The 20,515-nt window shown below is 41.7% G+C and overlaps 1 protein-coding gene and 1 non-coding gene across 13 annotated transcripts in view; both read right to left on the reverse strand.

The window, feature by feature from the left end:
• Nucleotides 1-20,515, reverse strand: part of ASH1L (ASH1 like histone lysine methyltransferase) — a 229,878-nt gene that overhangs the window by 21,610 nt on the left and 187,753 nt on the right. For all 12 annotated transcript variants that reach the window (XM_035279531.3, XM_078355858.1, XM_078355853.1 and 9 more), the window contains 8 exons: nt 15,271-15,344; nt 13,768-13,813; nt 13,546-13,654; nt 8,804-9,010; nt 8,533-8,679; nt 5,126-5,234; nt 2,762-2,926; nt 2,495-2,589 (listed from right to left, as the gene is read on the reverse strand). In XM_035279531.3, coding sequence (XP_035135422.2) covers nt 2,495-2,589; nt 2,762-2,926; nt 5,126-5,234; nt 8,533-8,679; nt 8,804-9,010; nt 13,546-13,654; nt 13,768-13,813; nt 15,271-15,344 — 952 coding nt within the window. The remainder of the gene's footprint in view (nt 1-2,494; nt 2,590-2,761; nt 2,927-5,125; nt 5,235-8,532; nt 8,680-8,803; nt 9,011-13,545; nt 13,655-13,767; nt 13,814-15,270; nt 15,345-20,515) is intronic.
• On the reverse strand, nt 3,598-3,704 carry LOC118149314 (U6 spliceosomal RNA). The gene has a single exon (XR_004736703.1). It is a non-coding gene; the product is annotated as a U6 spliceosomal RNA (small nuclear RNA).

A 20,515-nucleotide genomic window follows, 5' to 3' on the forward strand; every position in this document is an offset into this window, starting at 1 on the left:
CTCTACTTGGGAGGTTGAGGCAGGAGAATAGCTTGAACTGGGAGGCGGAGGTTGCAGTGAGCCAATGTTGTGTCATTGCACTGCAGCCTGGGGGACAACAGTGGAACTCGATCTCAAAAAAATTAATAAAAATTTTGAATGATGTTTAATATGCAGGATTAAAAGAAAACAAAATATACTAAATTCAAGCCCACACCAAAACACTAACTTTGAGATCTTAGAAACATAAAATAATGTTTTATTTTCCTTTTCCTTTTTTTTTGAGATGGAGTCTTGCTCTGTCACCAGACTGGAGTGCAGTGGCGATCTAGGCTCACTGCAACCTCTGCTTTCTGGGTTCAAGTGATTCTCCTACCTCAGCCTCCTGAGTAGCTGCAACTACAGGTGCCTGCCACCACACCTGACTAATTTTTGTGTTTTCAGTAGAGACAGGGTTTCACCATATTGGTCAAGTACGTGAGCCACCGTACTTAGCCCATACAATAATTTTTAATGCATACTAAGACCTAGTGGTAGGTCTAACAACCATAGTAACTATGAGGTAGAGATGAACATAAATCATATTTATATATATATATGTGTATGTGTGTGTGTGTGTGTGTATATATTTATATATATATATATATATACACACATATATATATACACACATATATATATACACACACACACACACACACACACGAATGAGATGTGATCTCACTCCATTGCCCAGGCCGGAAGTGCAATGGCACAATCACAGCTCACTGCAACCTCCACTTCTTCAGCTCCCATCTCAGCCACCTGAGCAGTTGGGACCACAGCATGCACCACCATACCCAACTCTCTCTCTTTTTTTTGACCCAGAGTCTCGCTTTGTCACCCAGGCTGGAGTGCAGCGGCATGATCTCAGCTAACTGCAACCTCTGTCTCTTAGGTCCAAGAGATTCTCACACCTCAGACTTCCAAGTAGCTGGGACTTCAGACGCGTGTCACCATGCCTGGCTAATTTTTTTGTACTTTTAGTAGAGATGGAGTTTCCCCATGCTGGCCAGGCTGGTCTGGAACTTCTGACCTTAGGTGATCCACCGACCTAAGCCTCCCAAAGTGCTGGAATTACAGGCATGAGCCACTGCACCCGGCCCCAACTCATTAAAAAATTTTTTTATAGACATGGGATCTCAACTGTCTTGCTCAGGCTGAGATATTTATAATGCCCATAATATGATATGAAATATTTGTGAATATTGGTGACAAAGTCGTTTAACTGCTAACCCCCTCATTCTAAACACACACACACACACACACACACACACACACACACACTGCCTACTGTTATATGTGAAGGAAATGCTAATTTTTTTTTTTTTGAGACGGAGTTTCGCTCTTGTTACCCAGACTGGAGTGCAATGGCGCGATCTCGGCTCACTGCGACCTCCGCCTCCTGGGTTCAGGCAATTCTCCTGCCTCAGCCTCCTGAATAGCTGGGATTACAGGCATGTGCCACCATGCCCAGCTAATTTTTTGTATTTTTAGTAGAGATGGGGTTCACCATGTTGACCAGGATGGTCTCAATCTCTTGACCTGATGATCCACCCACCTTGGCCTCCCAAAGTGCTGGGATTACAGACTTGAGCCACCGCGCCTGGCTAATTTTTTTTTTTAAGAAGCAAGTAACTTCTTAAAAAGGTGGCTCATGCCTGTAATCCCAGCTACTCAGGAGGCAGAGGCAGAAGAATCGCTTAAACCTGGGAAGTGGAGGGTGCAGTGAGCCGAGACTGTACCACTGCACTCCAGCCTGGGCAACAAAGTGAGACTCTGCCTCCAAAAAAAAAAAAAAAGCAAGGTCTTTCCATGTTGCCCAGGCTGGTCTTGAACTCCTGGGCTCTAGTAATCCTCCTGCCTCAGCCTCCTAAATAGATTGGTCTATTCAGGAGGGATTTGTGAAAATGTTATTGCATTCAGAAATCAGGCAACATAAGGTGGTCTGGTGTGTTGGCTCACATCTGTAATCCTAGTGCTCTGGGAGGTCAGGGTGGGAGGACACCTTGAGCCCAGGAGTTTGGGACCAATCTGGGCAACATAGTGAGACCCTGTCTCTCAAAAAAATCAGCCAGGTGTGGTGGCAGGGGGATCACTTAAGCCCGGGAGTTGGAGGCTGCAGTGAGCCATGACTACGGTAAGCCAGGCCTCTGCATTCTAGCCTGGGTGACAGAATGAGATCCCAGATCTTAAAAAAAAAAAAATTAGGTAAGATTTAAGGGGGGAAAAAAAAAGAAGAAACTAGGTAGGATAAGAATTTATTTCCTCCATCCAAGTTCACAGATCCCCTGAACCAAAGCCTTTGACGTAAGACAAAAGAAAGTAGATTAACAATATAGAAGTTTCATAATATTTTACACAGATAACCAATCATATAATTTAAAAGGCAAAAGATTTATACGATTTGAAGAGAAACCAGAGTACACAATCATATAATTTAAAAAGAACTTGGATAAGAATATTTCCTTTTTACCTTTCTCGATTGGACATTGGCTTCATCTGTAATTGAGGGGTCAATCTAGTTGGGGTGTTAATATTTTCATTAGGTTCCTCAGGGAGATGGCCTCTCTGAAAAAGAGATGGATCAGATTAGAGATTAAAAAAATATCAGTCAGAAATAATCTCCAAGAATATTAAAACCACTCTTAAGATGCCACCCTCTGGTAATTCCCTTATGCTAGCAATTGCCTCTAAGCATCTCATGAACAGCTTTGGGGAAAATCATTAGATAACTGTTTACCCTTTTCTTCAGCTTGTGCTTAGACTTCCTTTTCTCTTTTGACCGTCCTGATTTTTTGTGTGTGGCCATGGACTGGCTGTTTTTACTGCTGGTGAGTCCATTCACACGCTGACTCTTGCCTCCGATGATTCCTCGACATTTTTCAAAGCCACACTTACAAAGTTGCTTTGGAAGGAAAGAGAATACTTTTTTTATTTTATTTTTATTTTTTGAGACAGGGTCTTCCCTGTCACTCAGGCTGAAGTACAGTAGTATGATCAGGGGTCACGGCAGTCTCAACCTCCTGGGCTCAATTGATTCTCCTCTCAGCCTCCCCAATAGCTGACACTACAGATGCATGTCACTATGCCAGGCCAATTTTTGTATTTTGTGTAGAGACAGGGTTTTGCCATGTTGCCCAGGCTAATCTTGAACTCCAGGGCTCAGGCAACTCTACCATCTTGGCCTTCTAAAGTGCTGGGATTACAGGTGTGAGCACTGTGCCCAGCTGAGAATAATTTTCTTATAGCTTGCATTCTCATATACCAGCTTAAAAAGGATTCCTGAACATTTGGACACACGATAAGTATAAATCAAGAAATCTGTATACAGGAAAAAACAACCGATTGACAGTACAAACAGAAATGGGTTTTCACTGGAAAAGAAAGGATGGATTAAATTTTAGGAAAACTTCTTCCCCAGAAAAGTTAACAACTGAGTGGAGACCAAAAATGATAAGGCAATCTCTTTCTTCAGAGTAATTACGCCCTATTTATCCCAGACAGGTGGAATACAGAGTAAAAAACTGTTCTCTCTTATATACTTCTTTAAAACAAATTAAAAAAACAAACAAACAAACAAACATGAAATGCTTCAGTAATCTATTTGTCATCCTTGCACAGGGGTCATGCTAATCTTCTCTTTATCATTCCAATTTTAGTATACATGGTGTCAAAGCAAGCACTTAACTAAAAAATTTGGTTGGGTGTGGTGGCTCAGGTCTATAATCCCAGCACTGTGGGAGGCTGAGGCGGGAGAATGGCTTGCAGGAGTTTGCGACTGGTATGGGCAAAAGAGGGAGACACCATCTCTACAAAATTTTTTTAAAAAAATTATTGAGGCATAGTGGTGCATACCTGTGGTCCCAGCTACTCAGAAGGATATGGTGGGAAGATCACTTGAGCCCAGGAGATTAAGGCTGCAGTGAACCATGATCACATCACTGCATTCTAGTGTAGACCACAGAATGAGATCCTGTCTTAACGAAACATTTTAAACATTTTAGAGAAGGGGTCCTGTTCTGTGGCCCAGGTTGGCCTTGAACTCCTGGGCTCAAGTGATCCTTCTGTCTCAGCCTCTCGAGTATCTGGGACTATAGGTAGGTATGTACTACTGTGCCCAGGCACCCATGTAACTTCTTTTTTTTTTTTTTTTGAGATGGAATATTGCTATGTTGCCCAGGCTGGAGTGTACTGGTGTGATCTTGGCTCACTGCAACCTCCGCCTCCTAGGTTCAAGCAATTCTTCTGCCTCAGCCTTCTGAGTAGCTGGGACTACAGGTACGTGCCACCACCCCCAACTAATTTTTATATGTTTTGTAGAGATGGGGTTTCACCATATTGGTCAGGCTGGTCTCGAACTCCTGACCTCATGATCCACCTGCCTCGGCCTCCCAAAGTGCTGGGATTACAGGCGTGAACCACTGCACGCAGCTTCTTTTTGTGTCTGAGACAGGGTCTTGCTCTGTCGTCCAGGCTATAACACACTGGCTCCGTCTTGGCTCACTGCAACCTCAGCCTCCCAAGTAGCTGGGACCATAGGCACGTGCCACCACACCCAGCTAGTTTTTGTATTTTTTTGGTAGAAATAGTCTCACCATGTTCCCCAGGCTGGCCTTGAACTCCTGGTCTACAAGCAATCCACTTCCCTTGGCCTTGCAAAGTGCTGGGATTCTAAGAGCGAGCCACTCCACCTGACCTCAAATACACTTTTTTTTTTAAGACAGAGTCTCACTCTGTTGCCCAGACTGCAGTGCAGTGGTGTGATCTCGGCTCACTGCAATGCAACCTCCACCTCCAGGGTTGAAGCAATTCTCCTGCCTTCGCCTCCGAGAAGCTAGGATTACCAGTGCATGCCACCACATCCAGCTAATTTTTTGTATTTTTGGTAAAGATGGGGTTTTGCCATGTTAGCCAGACTGGTCTTGAAATCCTAAGCTCAAGTGATCTGACTACCTCACCTCACAAAGTGCTGGGATTAAAGGTGACAGCCACTGTGCCCAGCCTCCCACATACTTCTTACTGGCTCCAAGTTACTAAAGGCTCATGTTATTATAGCGTTGTAAGGGATAAAGTTCAATCTCCCTCTAAGATTTATTATTCTTACCTGTTTTTCCACATTGAAGGAATGAAAATTATAATCATAAGTGAGTTCAGTCCCAGCTGGCATATCTTTAAGAGCATAAAGTCCAATCCGGTATACTCCATTAACAGACCTGTAAAGAGTGAAAGCAGAATTATAAAGGCTGAAAAAAGGCTGAAATTCTTATTTTTTTTGAGACAGAGTCTCACTCTGTTGCCCAGGCTGGAGTGCAGTGGCGTGATCTCAGCTCACTGCAACCTCCATCTCGTGGGTCCAAGTGATACTCCTGCCTCACCCTCCCAAGTAGCTAAGACTACAGGCGCATGCCACCATGCCCGACTAATTTTTGTATTTTTAGTAGAAATAGGGGTTTCACCATGTTGGCCAGGATGGTCTTGAACTTCTGACCTCAGGTGATATACCTGCCTTGTCCTCCCAAAGTGCTAGGATTATAGGCATAAGCCACCTCACCTGGCCATAAGGCTGGAATTCCTAATACCATGCCTGAAATATATAAAAACTGGTACAATCACTGATTTCAAAATTGCCTTTCCTTATGTATCCAGTTACTCAAGTCCTAATAATTTGTTTCCAAGAAATATTTTTCTTCATTGGTTATTTTTCCTTTATTCTGATTAAAATAATTCTACTTCTGGATTTCTGTGTTAGTATTACTATTAAGAGTCTTCTGGCCAATCTTTCCTTTTTCTTTTTTTCGAGACATAGTCTGTTTCACACAGGCTGGAGTGCAGTGGTGTAATCTCAGCTCCCTGCAACCACTGCCTCTGGGTTTCAAAAGATTCTCATGCCTCAGCGTCCCGAGTAGCTGGGATTATAGGCGTATGCCACCATGCCTAGCTAATTTTTTCCATTTTTATTAGGGATGGGGTTTCAATGTGTTGGCCAGGCTGGTCTTGAACTCCTGGCCTCAAGTGATCTGCCTGCCTCAGCCTCCTAAAGGTTTGGGATTACAAGTGTGAGCCACCATGCCCAGCCTCCACTTTTAATCCCCTTTCTATCCTACCCAGCCTGTATAATACTGTCAGAGTAAGAGTCCAAAATAATTTTTCTTGAAAACATGGTTTATAATGTCAATTAGGTCTTAACTTCTCCTGCCTGGTATTCAAAGTCCTTCTAAAATATGGCTTGCCTATAATCCCAGCATTTTGGGAGGTCACAGTGGAAGGATTACCTGAGGTCAAGAGTTCGAGATCAGACCAGTCATGGTAGGTAGCTCAAGCCTGTTATCCCAGCACTTTGGGAGGCCGAGGCAGGTGAATTACCTGAGGTCAGGAGTTTCAGACCAGTGTGGCCAACACGGTGAAACCCGTTTCTACTAAAAATATACAAATTAGCCAGGCGTGGTGGCACGTGCCTGTAATCCCAGCTACTTGGGAGGCTGAGGCAGAAGAATTGCTTGAACCCCTGAGGAAGAGGTTGCAGTGAGCTGAGATCATGCCACTGCATTCCAGTCTGGGGAACAGATCAAGACTCAGTTTCAAAAAAAAAAGGTTAGTCTACCTATTAAATAAATTAAGATTACCTTTTATGGCTTACCTATACAAATCTTCCAGTTCTACTATCTCCATCTTTTATCACATGAGTGCCTCTCCTGTTCTGTTATATGTAAGGTAATGATCATTTAGTGTTTTTTCGTTTTTTGTTTTTTTTTTTGATATGGGAGTCTCAGTCTGTAGCCCAGGTCAGCCTCGAACTCCTGACCTCAAGTGCCAGATCGTGCAGTGGCACGATCTCAGCTCACTAACCTCTGCCACTCGGGTCCCGGTTCAAGCAATTCTACCTCAGCCTCCCAAGTAGCTGAGATTACAGGCATGAGCTACCATGCCCAGCTAATTTTTGTATTTTTTAGTAGAGACAGGCTTTCACCATGTTGGCCAGGATAGTCTCCATCTCCTGACCTCGTGATCCACCTGTATCAGCTTCCCAAAGTGCTGGGATTATGGGCGTGAGCCACCAGGCTGTTTGATTAAAACCCAGGCTGTTTGACTCCATAGCTTTTTTTCTTCTTATCTCTTTACCAATGTGGATCACATTAAGGGTTAGCTTAGATACTGCCCTATTACCTTGCCTAAAATTTTTAGTTTATCTTCTGAATTCAGAAAGCTGTTTTTTATTTTTCCTGTCTTTTTTTTATTTTCTAGATGCTCTGACTCAGCAAGAAAGCTGTTTTTTAAAAAAAAATTTTATTTTTAAACAGGAGCTCACTCTCATACAGGCTGGAGTGCAGTGGTACTATCTCAGCTCAATGCAACCTCTGCCTCCCGGGTTCATTCGAACCTCCCACCTCAGCCTCCTGAGTAGCTGGTAGAACTACAGGCATGTACGAACACACCCAAATTTTTCTATTTTTAGTAAAGACAGGGTTTTGCCATGTTGCCCAGGCTGGTCTCATGCCCGGCATGCATTTTAAATCTATACCACAAGTTGGCAAACTCTGGTCCACAGGCAACTGTTCCTCATCTTTACAAATAAAGTTTTATAGGTACAAAGCCAGACATTTTTGGCCGACTCCTGATATATACTGTAACTTTTTTTTGAGACAGAGTCTCAATCTGTCACCCACCCTCACACCTATAATCCTAGCACTTTGGGAGGTCTAGGCGGGCAGATCACTTGAGGTCAGGAGTATAAGACCAGCCTGGACAACATGGTAAAACTCCACCTCTACTAAAAATATAAAAATTAGGCCAGACACAGTGGCTCATGCCTGTAATCCTAGCACTGTGGGATGCTGAGGCGGGCAGATCACGAGGTCCAGAGCTCAACACCAGCCTGGCCAATATGGTGAAACCCCATGTCTACTAAAAATACAAAAATTAGCCAGGCGTGGTGGTGTATACCTGTAGTCCCAGCTACTCAGGAGGCTAAGGCAGACAAATTGCTTGAACCTGGGAGACGGAGGTTGTAGTGATCTGAAATTGCGCCACTGCACTACAGCCTGGGCAACAGAGTGAGCCACTGTGCCTGGTCTTTTATCATTATTTTTGTTTCTTATTTCTTCTTACTATGTTGCCCAGACTGGCTTCAAATTCCTGGGCTCAAATGATCCTCTCAGCCTCTCAAACAGCTGAAACTGCAAGTATATACCATCTCCCTGGCTATCATTATCATCACTATTATATTTTTCTAGGACATAGATCCTGAAACTATTTGCATGCAAAAACAAACAAACAAACAAACAAAAAAAGCAAAACCAAACCAAACCACACAAATAGAAATAAAAATATCTGTCTGTGAGTGAGAAGTTAGGATGAAATGAAGAAACTTACTATGCTCATGGGATCTGGGATAATGGGGAATGCCTGAGCTGCTTTGTGTAAGCTGACTGACACTGTGGAAAGATCAATCCCTTGCTGTCCTCAATGCCTATTTTTCTGGATTCTTGGCTTCACCTTCTCCTGCTTCCTTACCATTTTTGCATTTCACAATTTGGGTCACAACTGTGGTTGATGAATCGGGCCTCATTTCCCATGCGGTAACTGTCAATCACCATCCCACTATCCAGGTTCAGACAGTAGTGGTCACTGTGATTATGATACTGCTCAATCATCCTGTTCCTGAAGAGAAGAAATGATCAAAAGCCAATTAACAAGCAGCTGAAAGCAAATTTCAAATCTTCCATTCTCCATTCTAATCTTACATCTTTGCATTTTATTACAATACCATCATTTACCACTGTACCTGAACTCCTGTTCGCTGACAACCTCCCCTAGATATTCAATGATGAACTGCCCAGCTTTCAGGGGCTCTTTGGTTCTGATTCCCCAACCTTTTTCCTCAGCTCGAAATCGTTCTAGACATTGCACCCATTCATGCCTCTGTATCCTCTGGTTACAGCACTGCTCGCCACATGGGCAAGTATTGGGGGAACACTCAGCAAAGATCATCCTAGAAAGAAAAGGAATAAACTATACATCAATTTGCATGATACATGATGCATCCATTTTTAAATTTTACAAACATTTAAAAATGAATACATAAAATCAATTTTTATTTTAATAAAAGTACCCAAATCACTGAGATTAAAATAATAAATGTCAAAATTAATGATACTCCTAATTTCCAAGTCAGGTTGCAAAACCTGAATATTTCTTATAAATGATTAAGCTAACTGTCCACTCAGAATCCTAGGTAAACGTTATCATATTTATCTCTCCAAAAATAAGGCTGGGCGAGTGGCTCATGCATGTAATCCCAGCACTTTGGGAGGCTGAGGTGGGTGGATTACCTGAGGTCAGGAGTTCCAGACTAGCCTGGCCAACACGGTGAAACCCCGTCTCTACTAAAAATGCAAAAGTTAGCTGGATGTGGTGGTGTGTGCCTGTAATCCCAGCTACTCAGGAGGGTGAGGCAGGAGAGTCTTTTGAACTTGGGAGGCGGAGGTCACAGTGAGCAGAGATTGTGCCACTGCACTCCACCCTGGGTGACAGAGCAAGACTCCATCTTAAAAAAAAAAAAAAAAAAGAATAAATAACTGTGATCCAAAGAAGAAACATTAATTTGATTATGATTTCACTGCACTCTTTTCTTTCTCTGTCTCTCTCTCTCTCTCTTTTTTTTTTTTTTTTTTTTTTTTGAGATAGAGTCTGGCTCTGTTGCCCAGGTTGCAATATAATAGAGTGATCCTGGCTCACTGCAACCTCTGCCTCTCAGGTTCAAGCAATTCTCCTGCTTCAGCCTCCTGAGTAGCAGGGATTATAGATGTGTGCCACCACGCCTGGCCAATTTTTGTATTTTTGGTAGAGAAGGGGTTTTACCATGTTGGCCAGGCTGGTCTTAAACTCCTGACCTCAGGTGATCCACCTGCCCTGGCCTCCCAAAGTGCTGGGATTACAGGTATGAACCACTGCACCTGGCCTCTAATTTACTCTTAATTTTTTTTTTTTTTTTTTTGAGACAGAGTCTCACTCCATTTCCCAGGCTGGAGTGCAGTGGTGTGATCTTGGCTCACTGCAACCTCAGTCTTCCGGGTTCAAGCAATTCTTCTGCCTTAGACTCCTCTGAGTATCTGGGATTATAGACACATAATACCACGCCAGCAAATTTTTGTATTTTTAGTAGAGACAGGATTTCATCATGTTGGCTGGCTGGTCTTGAACTTCTGACCTCAAATGATCCACCCACCTCAGCCTCCCAAAGTGCTGGGATTACTGGCATGAGCCACTGCACCCAGCCAGTTTTGAATTTTTTTTAAATTATTTTTATTTTTTTGAGGCAAAGTCTTACCCTGTCACTCAGGATGGAGTGCAGTGGTGCGATCTCAGCTCACTCCAACCTCTGCCTCCCAGGTTCAAGTGATTCTCCTGCCTCAGCCTCCTGTGTAGCTGGGATTATAGGCATGCACCACCACACCCAGATAATTTTTTTATTTTTTGTAGAGACTGGGTTTCCCCATGTTGGCCAGGCTGGTCTTGAACTCTTAACTTCAGGTAATCCACCTGCCTCAGCCTCCTAAAAGTTCTGGGATTACTGGCACAAGCCACTGTGCCCTGCCCTTTTTTTTTTTTTTTTTTTTTTTAAATTAAAGAGAGGAAGTCTCCATCTGTTACCCAGACTGTGGTGCAGTGGCCTGATCACAGCCTACTGTAGCTTTGAACTCCTTGGCTCAAGGGATCCAACCTGCCTTGGCCTCCTGAGAAGGGGGATTACAGGCATGAACAACCACACCTGACCTTATCCATTTTTAAGAGTACAGTTCAGTAATATTAAGTATATTTGCTTCTGCTGTATTACAGAAATTTTATATTTCATTAGCGGAAATGACATTTCCAGGCTATATGGCTAGCTGAACCCATAACAGTTAATGAATTAACAAGTTAAAAATTCTAATCCCAGCTACTTGGGAGGCTGAGGCAGGACAATTGCTTGAACCTGGGAGGCAGAGGTTGTGGTGAGCTGAGATCATGCCACTACATTCCAGCATGGGCAACAAGAGCGAAACTCTGTCTCAAAAAAAAAGAAAAAAACCAGAGAGTTGCACTCCCTACCATCTACTAAACGTAGGTCTAGACCATCCTTTATTTAGTGAGATTTAAGGGTCCAGGAGTTCAGGATCGGCCTGCGCTATTTATAAAGAACCCCTCTCTATGTTAAAAATAAATGAATAGGCAGGGCACGGTGGCTCACGCCTGTAATCCTAGCACTTTGGGAGGCCAAGGTGGGTGGATCACCTGAGGTCAGGAGTTCAAGACCAGCCTGGCTATCATGGTGAAACCCCATCTTAAAAATAAATAAATAAACAAACGAATAAAAAATAAATTAGCCAGGTGTGGTAACATGCACCTCTAGTCTCAGCTACTCAGGAGGCTAACATGGGAGGACTGCTTGAGTCTGGGAGGTTGAGGTTATAGAAAGCTATCATGGCGACACTGCACCCCAGCCTGGGCAACAGTGTGATACTCTATGTCATAAATAAATACATAAAAATGCTGAGCTTGTGGACCACACTGTTTAATTAAAGTGTGCATTAAAAAAATTTTTTTTTTAAAAAGTGTGCATTAAAAATATTTGTGAATGAAGAAAATCAGTGCACAAAACACTACGTGAAACTGTAGGTACATACGATGATAAAGTGAATTTACACTAATGCAGGTAAGATAGAATTTCCCAACTGGCATGCTAAATCAGGAAGAACTAAAACGCTGATTCCCTTCAGCCCACAGGACAGTTGACTAGAGACTAAAAAAGCAGCTATCTTTGGCCATGAAAACTATCCAGAATAGAAAATACTGATATAAAATTCACTGGTTCTTTTTTCTTTTGATGCAAATGTGCACTGTTACTAAAACAACAAATTCTATATGCACTCCTTTGTCTATTAGACAATTACGTTTTGAAATTTCAATGCCATTTAAAATTATGTCGTCTCTTGGCCAGGTGCGGTGGCTCACACCTGTAATCCCAGTACTCTGGGAGGCTGAGGAGGGTGATCACCTGAGGTCAAGAGTTTGAGCCTGGCCCACATAGTGAAACCTTGTCTCTACTGAATATAAAAATTGGCCAGGCATGGTGGCTCACACCTGTAATCCCAGCACTTTGGAAGACTGAGGTGGGCATATCATGAAGTCAAGAGATCAAGGTCATCCCGGTCAACATGGTGAAACCCCATCTCTACTAAAAGCACAAAAATTAGCTGGGCATGGTGTCATGTGCCTGTAGTTCCAGCTACTCGGGAGGCTGAAGCGGGAGAATTGCTTGAACCCAGGAGGCAAAGGTTATAGTGAGCTGAGATCATGCCACTGCATGCCGGCCTGGCGACAGAGTAAGACTCTGTCTCAAAAAAAGAAAAAGAAAAAAAAAGTAGCCTGGTGTGGTGGTGCGTGCCTGTAATCCTAGCTACTTAGGAGGCTGAGGCAGGAGAACTGCTTGAACCCAGGAGGCGGAGGTTAGAGCGAGCAGAGATGGTGCCACTGCACTCCAGCCTGGGTAACAGAACCAGACTTTGTGCAGGAAAAAAAAAAAAAATTACATAGTCTTAAATCAAAGTCATAATTCTTTTTTTTTTTTTTTTTTTTGAGATGGAGGGAGTGCAATGTTGCAATCTTGGCTCACCGCAACCTCCACCTCCCATGCCACCATGCCTGGCTAATTTTGTTTTTAGTAGAGACAGCATTTCTCCATGCTGGTCAGGCTGGTCTTGAACTCCCGACCTCAGGTGATTCACCCACCTAGGCCTCCCAAAGTGTTGGGATTACAGGCATGAGCCACTGCACCAGCCAAAGTTATAATTCTTATCTTCAATTCAGTGAGATTCCACACTTTCTCTCGTCAAATACTGGAGATAAGAATTATCCGCTATAAGTCAATGGTTAATCAACATACTTTTCCTCTAAAATGTATCACCCCTTTCCTCTTCACTCTCATGCCACTGTCCTATTCTGCTTCCTCATTATGGCAAACATATATTGAGAGCTAGGAAGGTACCTAGGACTGTGTTTAATGGTTTATGAGCTGGGCACGGTATCACATGTATACAGTTCCAGCTACTCAGGAGGCGGAGGTAGAAGGAATACTGGAGCTCAAGAGTTTGAATCCAGCCTGGGCAACACAGTAAGACCCCATTTCTTAAAAAAAAATTCCCCCAAACAAAAAAAGCCAAAACTTCACATTGCTTATGAACACTGTCTCATATAATCCCCACAAACCCTCCATAGAGAAGGTAAGGTATTACTTTTATTAGATACATTAAATAACGTTCCTCAGGTCTCATGAATAGTAAAAGGATATAAACCAACCAAGGCACACAAGACTCTAAATTTAATTCACTTTCTGTTACTCTATTCCACCCATCTATTAGTGTTTATACATCTTTTTATGCAACTTCTTCAAGAAAAATAGAAGAGCCTATTTAACTGCATCCTCCAAAGGAAGTGATGTATATACTTTAAAGCCTATGCTTTAGAGAAATCAAAGCTTGACAATACCTATTAAGGCAGTCATCGACGCAGCCCTTCCTGGCGTCATCATCTGGCTTCTTACAGTTACAGGTGGTAGCCTCATAACCAGAAAGGGGTTTGACATCAACGTAGACATCTTGAGAAGACAGCAAAGAATAGTTTGTGAACATACAGGATAATTTTTCAAGTGCTAGGCTAAGAAGAACACTGAGGTATAGAGGCAGAAAAAATAGCTCCCAAGTTACTCACTTGAACGAATTTTCTTATATAGTGGGACATCTGGCTTTTTGTATAGCTAGAAGAAAATAAAAAAAATCTTGATTTAGCATTTAACATAAAATGCCAGACAGCAGCATCAATCACTAAAAATACAGGAAATTATCTATGAGCTCTGCTCATCTGGAAATATTTACAAGACATTTAGGGTTGGATACATTTGAGGGAAACTCCTGGTGTGATCTCTTTTCACTCTGAAATAAAAGGTGGAAAGAGTAAGATTCAACAGAAGAAGCACTAAATAGTTTACAGAAGTGGAATTACATGTTTCTTCGGCATGTTGTTCGATAGACTTAAATGAAAATCGCACTGGAGACCAAAGCGATTCAACTGGACAAATTAAGACTCTATTTGCTTCTATCAGAAGAAAGGAAAACAACATGCATAGGGCTTATTTAGATGTCTGAGTGGGTACATGAAATTTAAAAGATGAGTACCCTGGCTTTTCAGGTTGAAAACTGTAAGACAACATTTCAAATTTTAATGAAGGCAATTAATTTAGTGAATACAGGAGAGAGGGCAGCACACAAAATGGAGTAATCATTATAATCAAGAAGACATTAGAAAGAAAAAAAAAGAATACATGAGAACAGAGGCAATTTTCCAGCTTTTTTGTCATAAGGGACTGTACAAAACAAACAGCAACTTGCACTAAGCTAGACTGCTTATTAATCTATTGGAATAATCCCACCATGATTTCTCAGTCAGTATGTTCAAAGCATTCTCTCCTTCATTGTTAAAAACTCTGAGATAAATGCCTAACATATCAATACTCTCAGAATTCAAGAGAGGCCACTGGAGAAGAGAATACAGAGGGGAATGTCAATTTTGGCTTTCCAAAATTAGCCTTTGGTGGAATTTTGGCAGAACTCAGGAAATCTATTCATCTCAACTGTATGACTATTTTTATTTCCCAATGGTTGTTCTCAATATGGGATCTGGGGGCTATAAGCTAATACAAAAATCACTGGGGGAAGCTAACAGCATCTTCCTATTTTTAGTTACCAAAACATTTAAAGATCTTTTAAAAGTACAAGAGTGTTAAACATTTCCCGGCTTCCTTTGGTAAAAGAATCTCTTTTGCATGTGAAAAATAAATTTCAAACTGATGAGAAGGAGCCAACAAAAATAAAGTCTAAAATTTCTTAGTGCTGCTGGCAGTACATCTAAATTCTCCTGAGACCAGCATCAAATAGAATTCTTACAGAACATAATCTTTGCTACCAAAATAAAAGTCCAGAATAACAGCAGGTTGCCTAGGAAAGCAGGAACTTACTACTATTTTGCAGTAAGAGTAAAGGCAAATAGGTCATATTAAATATGGATGCAAATTCATTTTTCTCAATTCTAACCTTCACAGGGACACTTCTGAATACCTCCTAAGATGAAAACATGACAAGGAGGAAGAAAAACACTTGCATTTCCACCCCTCTCCCTTTACTACTTAAGAATAAAATCTGGTAAAATAGTCTGTACCTGATTGTGTTTCCACTGCCAAAGGATATCATAAGGAAGCTGGAAATCAATTCTCTTTTGTCGTAGATACTTCCCTGAAACAAAAAACACTATCAATTTCAATAGCTATTCTGATATTTGCTTATACAAAGGGGTCACACAGCTACAAGAACTAATATGTACTGGCTACAAAAATAAAGATTTAATTCTTTAAGAATTTTTCCACCACAAATTTTTAATTTTAGCTATTCTTTCCCACCATATTCTACATTACATATGCTAAAGATATATTTTAAGTATAATAGTAGTCTATATAAAACAACAAATATAGCAAAACTACAACCAAAATCACAAATTATGAATTTTATTAAATTTTTTTTATTATTATAGTGATTCTTCTGCCGCAGCTTCCCAAGTAGCTGGGATTACAGGCACCTGCCACCACACCAGGATAATTTTCCATTTTTTTTTTTTTAAGTAGGGACAAGGTTTCTCCATGTTGGTCAGGCTGGTCTCAAACTCCTGAACTCGGGTGATCTGACTGCCTTGGCCTCCTAAAGTGCTAGGATTACAGGCGTGAGCCACTGCACCCGGCCAAAAGAATTAAATCCTTTTTTTTTTTTTTGAGGTGGAGTCTTGCTCTGTGGCCCAGGCTGGAGTGCAGTGACACTACCTCAGCTCACTGCAATGTTTGCCTCCCAGATTATAGGCATGTGCCACCATGCCTGGCTAATTTTGTATTTTTAGTAGAGATGGGGTTGCTCTATTTGGTCAGGCTGGTAAGAAGGAAATTCTTATACATACAGTCATGTGCAGATGTTTTAGTCAACAATGGACTGCATATATGATGGTTACTCCAGAGGGTAAGAAGGAATCTGAAAAACTTCTAGCTGTTTTACCTTTGCAGTGCAGTGTTACTCATGTGTTTGTGGTGATGCTGCTTGTACACTCCCACGCTGCCAGAAACAATTATGTATAATACATAATACTTGGTAAAATGGCTATGTTATTGGTTTATATAATTACTATACTATACTTTTTATTATTATTTTAGAGTGTACTACTGCTTATTAAACAACAGCCTTGGCTGGGCACCGTGGCTCACGCTGGTAATCCCAACACTGGGACGCCGAAGCAGGTGGTTCACTTGAGGTCAGGAGTTCAACACCAGCCTGGCCAACGTGGTGAAACCCTGTCTCTACTAAAAATACAAAAATTAGCTTGGTGTGGTGGCACACGCCTCAAATCCCAGCTACTCAGGAGGCTGAAGTAGGAGAATGGCTTGAACCTAGGAGGGGTCAGGGGAAGAGGAAGGTTGCAGTGTGCCAGGATCACGCACTGCACTCCAGCCTAGGCAACAGAGAGAGGCACTGTCTCAAAAAGAAGGAGAAAAAAATAAAAACAAAACAAAACAGTCTTGCCGGGAGCGGTGGCTCACACCTGTAATCCCAGTACTTTGGGAGGCAAAGGTGGGTGGATCACTTGAGGTCAGGAGTTCCAGAACAGCCTGGCCAAAATGGTGATACAAAAATTAGCTAGACATGTTGGTGTGCACCTGTAGTCCCAGCTACTCAAGAGGCTAAGGCAGGAGAATCACTTGAACCAGGAGGCAGAGGTTGCAGTGCCATTACACTCCAGCGGGCAACAGCGCAGACTCTGTCTCAAAAAAATAAAAACAAAAGAAAGAGCCTCAGGCAGATCCTTCAGGAGATATTCCAGAAGACATATTACCATCGCAGATGAGTGTTACTGGCTCCATGAGTGTTACTGGCCCTGAAGACCCTTCAGTAGAATAAGACATAGAGGGAGAAGATCGTGATATTGATCCTGCCTCTTGGTAGGCCTAGGCTAATGTGGGTTTGTGTCTTAACTTTCTCTGTTTTTTTTTTTTGGTCACCAGGCTGAAGTACAGTAGCAGGATCATGGCTCACTGCTGCCTCGACCTCCCAAAGTAAAGCAATCCTCTCACCTCTGTCTGCCAAGTTGCTGGGACTACAGGCACATGTCACCATGGCCAGCTAATTTTTTATCTTTTGTAGACAGTGTCTTGCCATGTTGCCCAGGCTGGTCTTGAACTCCTTGGCTCAAGCGATCTGCCTACTCTGGCCTCTCTAAGTGTTGGAATTACAGACATGAGCCATCATGCCCAGCCCTGTTTGCACTTTTAACTAAAAAAGTTTAAAAATAAGAAGAAAATGTTAAAAATAAAGCCTATAGAATTAAGGATGTAAAGGAAATATTTTTTGTACGGCTATATGGTGTGTTCATGTTTAAAGTTAAATTATTATGAGAGTCAAAACCTTTATAAAGTAAAAAAGCTATAGAAAGCTAAGATTAATTTACTATTGAGGAAAAAAATTAAAAATAAATTTATGGTAGCCTAAGTGTACAATGCGTATAAAATCTACAGTAGTATACAGTAATGTCCAAGGCCTTCACATTCACTCTCCACTCACTCATTGACCCACTGAGAGGAACTTACAGTCCTATAGGCTCCATTCAGGGTAAGTGTCCCACAGTTTTTATCCTTTTGTATTTTTTTTTTTTTTGAAAGAAAGAGGAAGAGAAAAGGGGGAGAGAGAAGAGGAGTCTTGCTCTATTGCCCAGGCTGGAATGCAATCTAAAAGAAGGTATTAAGAACCTCTTTTATGCCAATAATTGTGCTTAACAGTGAAGACAGGAAGGAATAAGGAAAGAAAAAAACAAACAGCCAACCAATATTTCATTTAAATCTGTGAAATGCTATGCAAATACTGAAGAGTGATTTGCTTCCATTTATGTGGTCACTTTCAAAATAGGTGTAATGTGATACTAAAAAAAATGTATGTTTTGTGGACCTGGGTGAAGAATTATATAAATATTCACTGAGTTTACTTGTTCCAGGTCTGAGTTCAAATCATAAATGTCCCTGTTAATTTTCTATCTCGTTGATCCGTCGAATATTAACGATGTGGTGTCAAAGTCTCCCACTATTATTGTGCGGTAGTCCAAGTCTCTTTATAAGTCATTGAAAACTTGTCTTATGTATCTGGGTGCCCCTATATTGGGTGCATATATATTTATGATCATTGACCCCTATTGTTGCATTGATCCTTTTATCATTATGTAATGTCCTTTTTTGTTTCTTTTAGTCTTTGTTACTATTAAAATCTATTTTGTCAGAGACGAAAGTTATAACTCCTGTTTTGTTTTTTTTTTCTCTCCATTTGATTGGTGAGTCTTCCTCCAACCTTTTGTTTTGAGTCTTTGTGTGTCCTTGCTTATGAGATGGATCTGGATACAGAGTGCCAATGTGTTTTAACTTTTTATTCAGTTTGCTTGCCTGTGTCTTTGATTGGGGCATTTCATCCATTTAAATTTAGGATTAATATTGATATTTATGAGTTTAATATTGTCAATTAATGCTAGCTAGCTATTTTGCCCATTAGTTGATATAGATTCTTCATTATGGAGATACTCTTTACTGTTTGGTAAGTTTTTGGGATGACTGATACTGGCTGTTCCTTTCTGTGTATCGTGCTTCTTTCAGAAGCTCTTGTAAAGCAGGCCTGGTGGTGATGAAATCTCTGAGTGCTTGCCTGTTAGCAAAAAATTTTATTTTTCCTTCATTTATAAAGCTTAGTTTGGCTGGATATGAGATTCTGGGTTGAAAATTCTTTTCTTTCAGGATATTGAAATATTGACCCCCACTCTATTCTAGTTTGTAGGGTTTCTGCTGAGAGATCTGCTGTGAGTGATTACCAGGGGCTGAGGGGAAGAGAGGATGGAGACTTACAGATTAATGGGTACAGAGTTATACACAGTAAGAGATGATGAAAAAGTTCTGGAGATGGGCTGGGCGCGGTGGCGCACCCAGGTGGTAGGTGAGCTAAGACAGGTGGATCACGAACGCTGGGAGATCAAGACCATCCTGGCCAACATGTTGAAACCCCATCACTACTAAAAATATAAAAATTAGCTGGGCATGGCGGCATGCGCCTGTACTCCCAGCAACTGAGGAGGCTGAGGCAGGAGAACTGCTTGAACCCAGGAGGTGAAGGCTGCAGTGAGCTGAGATCATGTCACCGGACTCCAGCCTGGGTGACAGAGCAAGATTGCCTCAAAGGAAGAAAAAAAAAAAGTCCTGGAGATAGATGAACAGCAGTGATGGTCGTACAACTGTGTGAATGTACCTAATGACACTGAATTGTCTACTTAAAAACGATCAAAATGCAAATTTTGTTATTCATATTTTATTGGAAGTTAAACAAATAGTATACTTTAAAAGAGTAAATTGGATGGTCTCTGAATTGTATCTCTTATATAAAGCTGTTAAATACAGCAGTGTTATAACTTTTTGGTTCAATGGTTTAAACATAACTTAGAAAAAACTCAAGAGGAGAAGGAAAGCCTGTTGTATATATAGCCATGCTTTTGCTTACTGTATTCTTTCTAATGTTCAAAAGTGTCTTTTTTAAAAAATTGTTTTCTTTCTGTTCACAGAACTTCGTTTGCCCATAGAGTACATCTGCTGGCAACAAACTCTTTTAGTTTTCCTTAATCTAAGAATGCCTTCATTTCTTAATTCCTGACAGATATTTTCGTTGGTTAGAAAATTCTGAGTTGACAGTTCTTTGCTTTCAGGATGTGAAAAATGTTGTATTATTTCCATTTGGCCTCCATAGATTCAGATAAGAAATCTACTGTCATTTGAATTGTTTTATCCCTATAGGTAAGGGGTAATTACTCTGTCATTGCTTTAAAATTGGCCAGGCATGGTGGCTCATGCCTGTCATCCCAGCACTTCAGGAGGCCAACGTGGGCGGATAATGGAGGTCAGGAGATGGAGATCATCCTGGCTAACAGGGTGAAACCCGGTCTCTACTAAAAATACAAAAAATTAGCCAGGTGTGGTGGCATACCCCTGTAGTCCCAGCTACTCCTGGGGCTGAGGCAGGAAAATTTCTTCTGGGAGGCAGAAGTTGCAGTGAGCTGGGATCCTGCCACTGTACTCCAGCCTGGGTGACAGAGAGAGACTCCGTTAAAAAAAAAAAAAAAAACTTAGAGGGACTCAAGATGGCACGGTGAGAACAACCCAGGATTGAAGCTCTCGGTGAATGTGCGGAGGGTGAGTCAGGGCCGCATTTCCAGACGGATCTTTATTGCCCACAGAACGGGGAAATTTCCAGGTATAAAAGAGACGCGGGATGCCAGGCAGAGGTTTTGGCTGATGCAGCCGGCAGCCGGCGCTGTAACGCAGCGGCACTCCACAGCGCTCCGCACAAAG

The sequence above is a fragment of the Callithrix jacchus genome, chromosome 18 (assembly GCF_049354715.1).
Source record: "Callithrix jacchus isolate 240 chromosome 18, calJac240_pri, whole genome shotgun sequence".
NCBI classification, from domain to species: domain Eukaryota; kingdom Metazoa; phylum Chordata; class Mammalia; order Primates; family Cebidae; genus Callithrix; species Callithrix jacchus.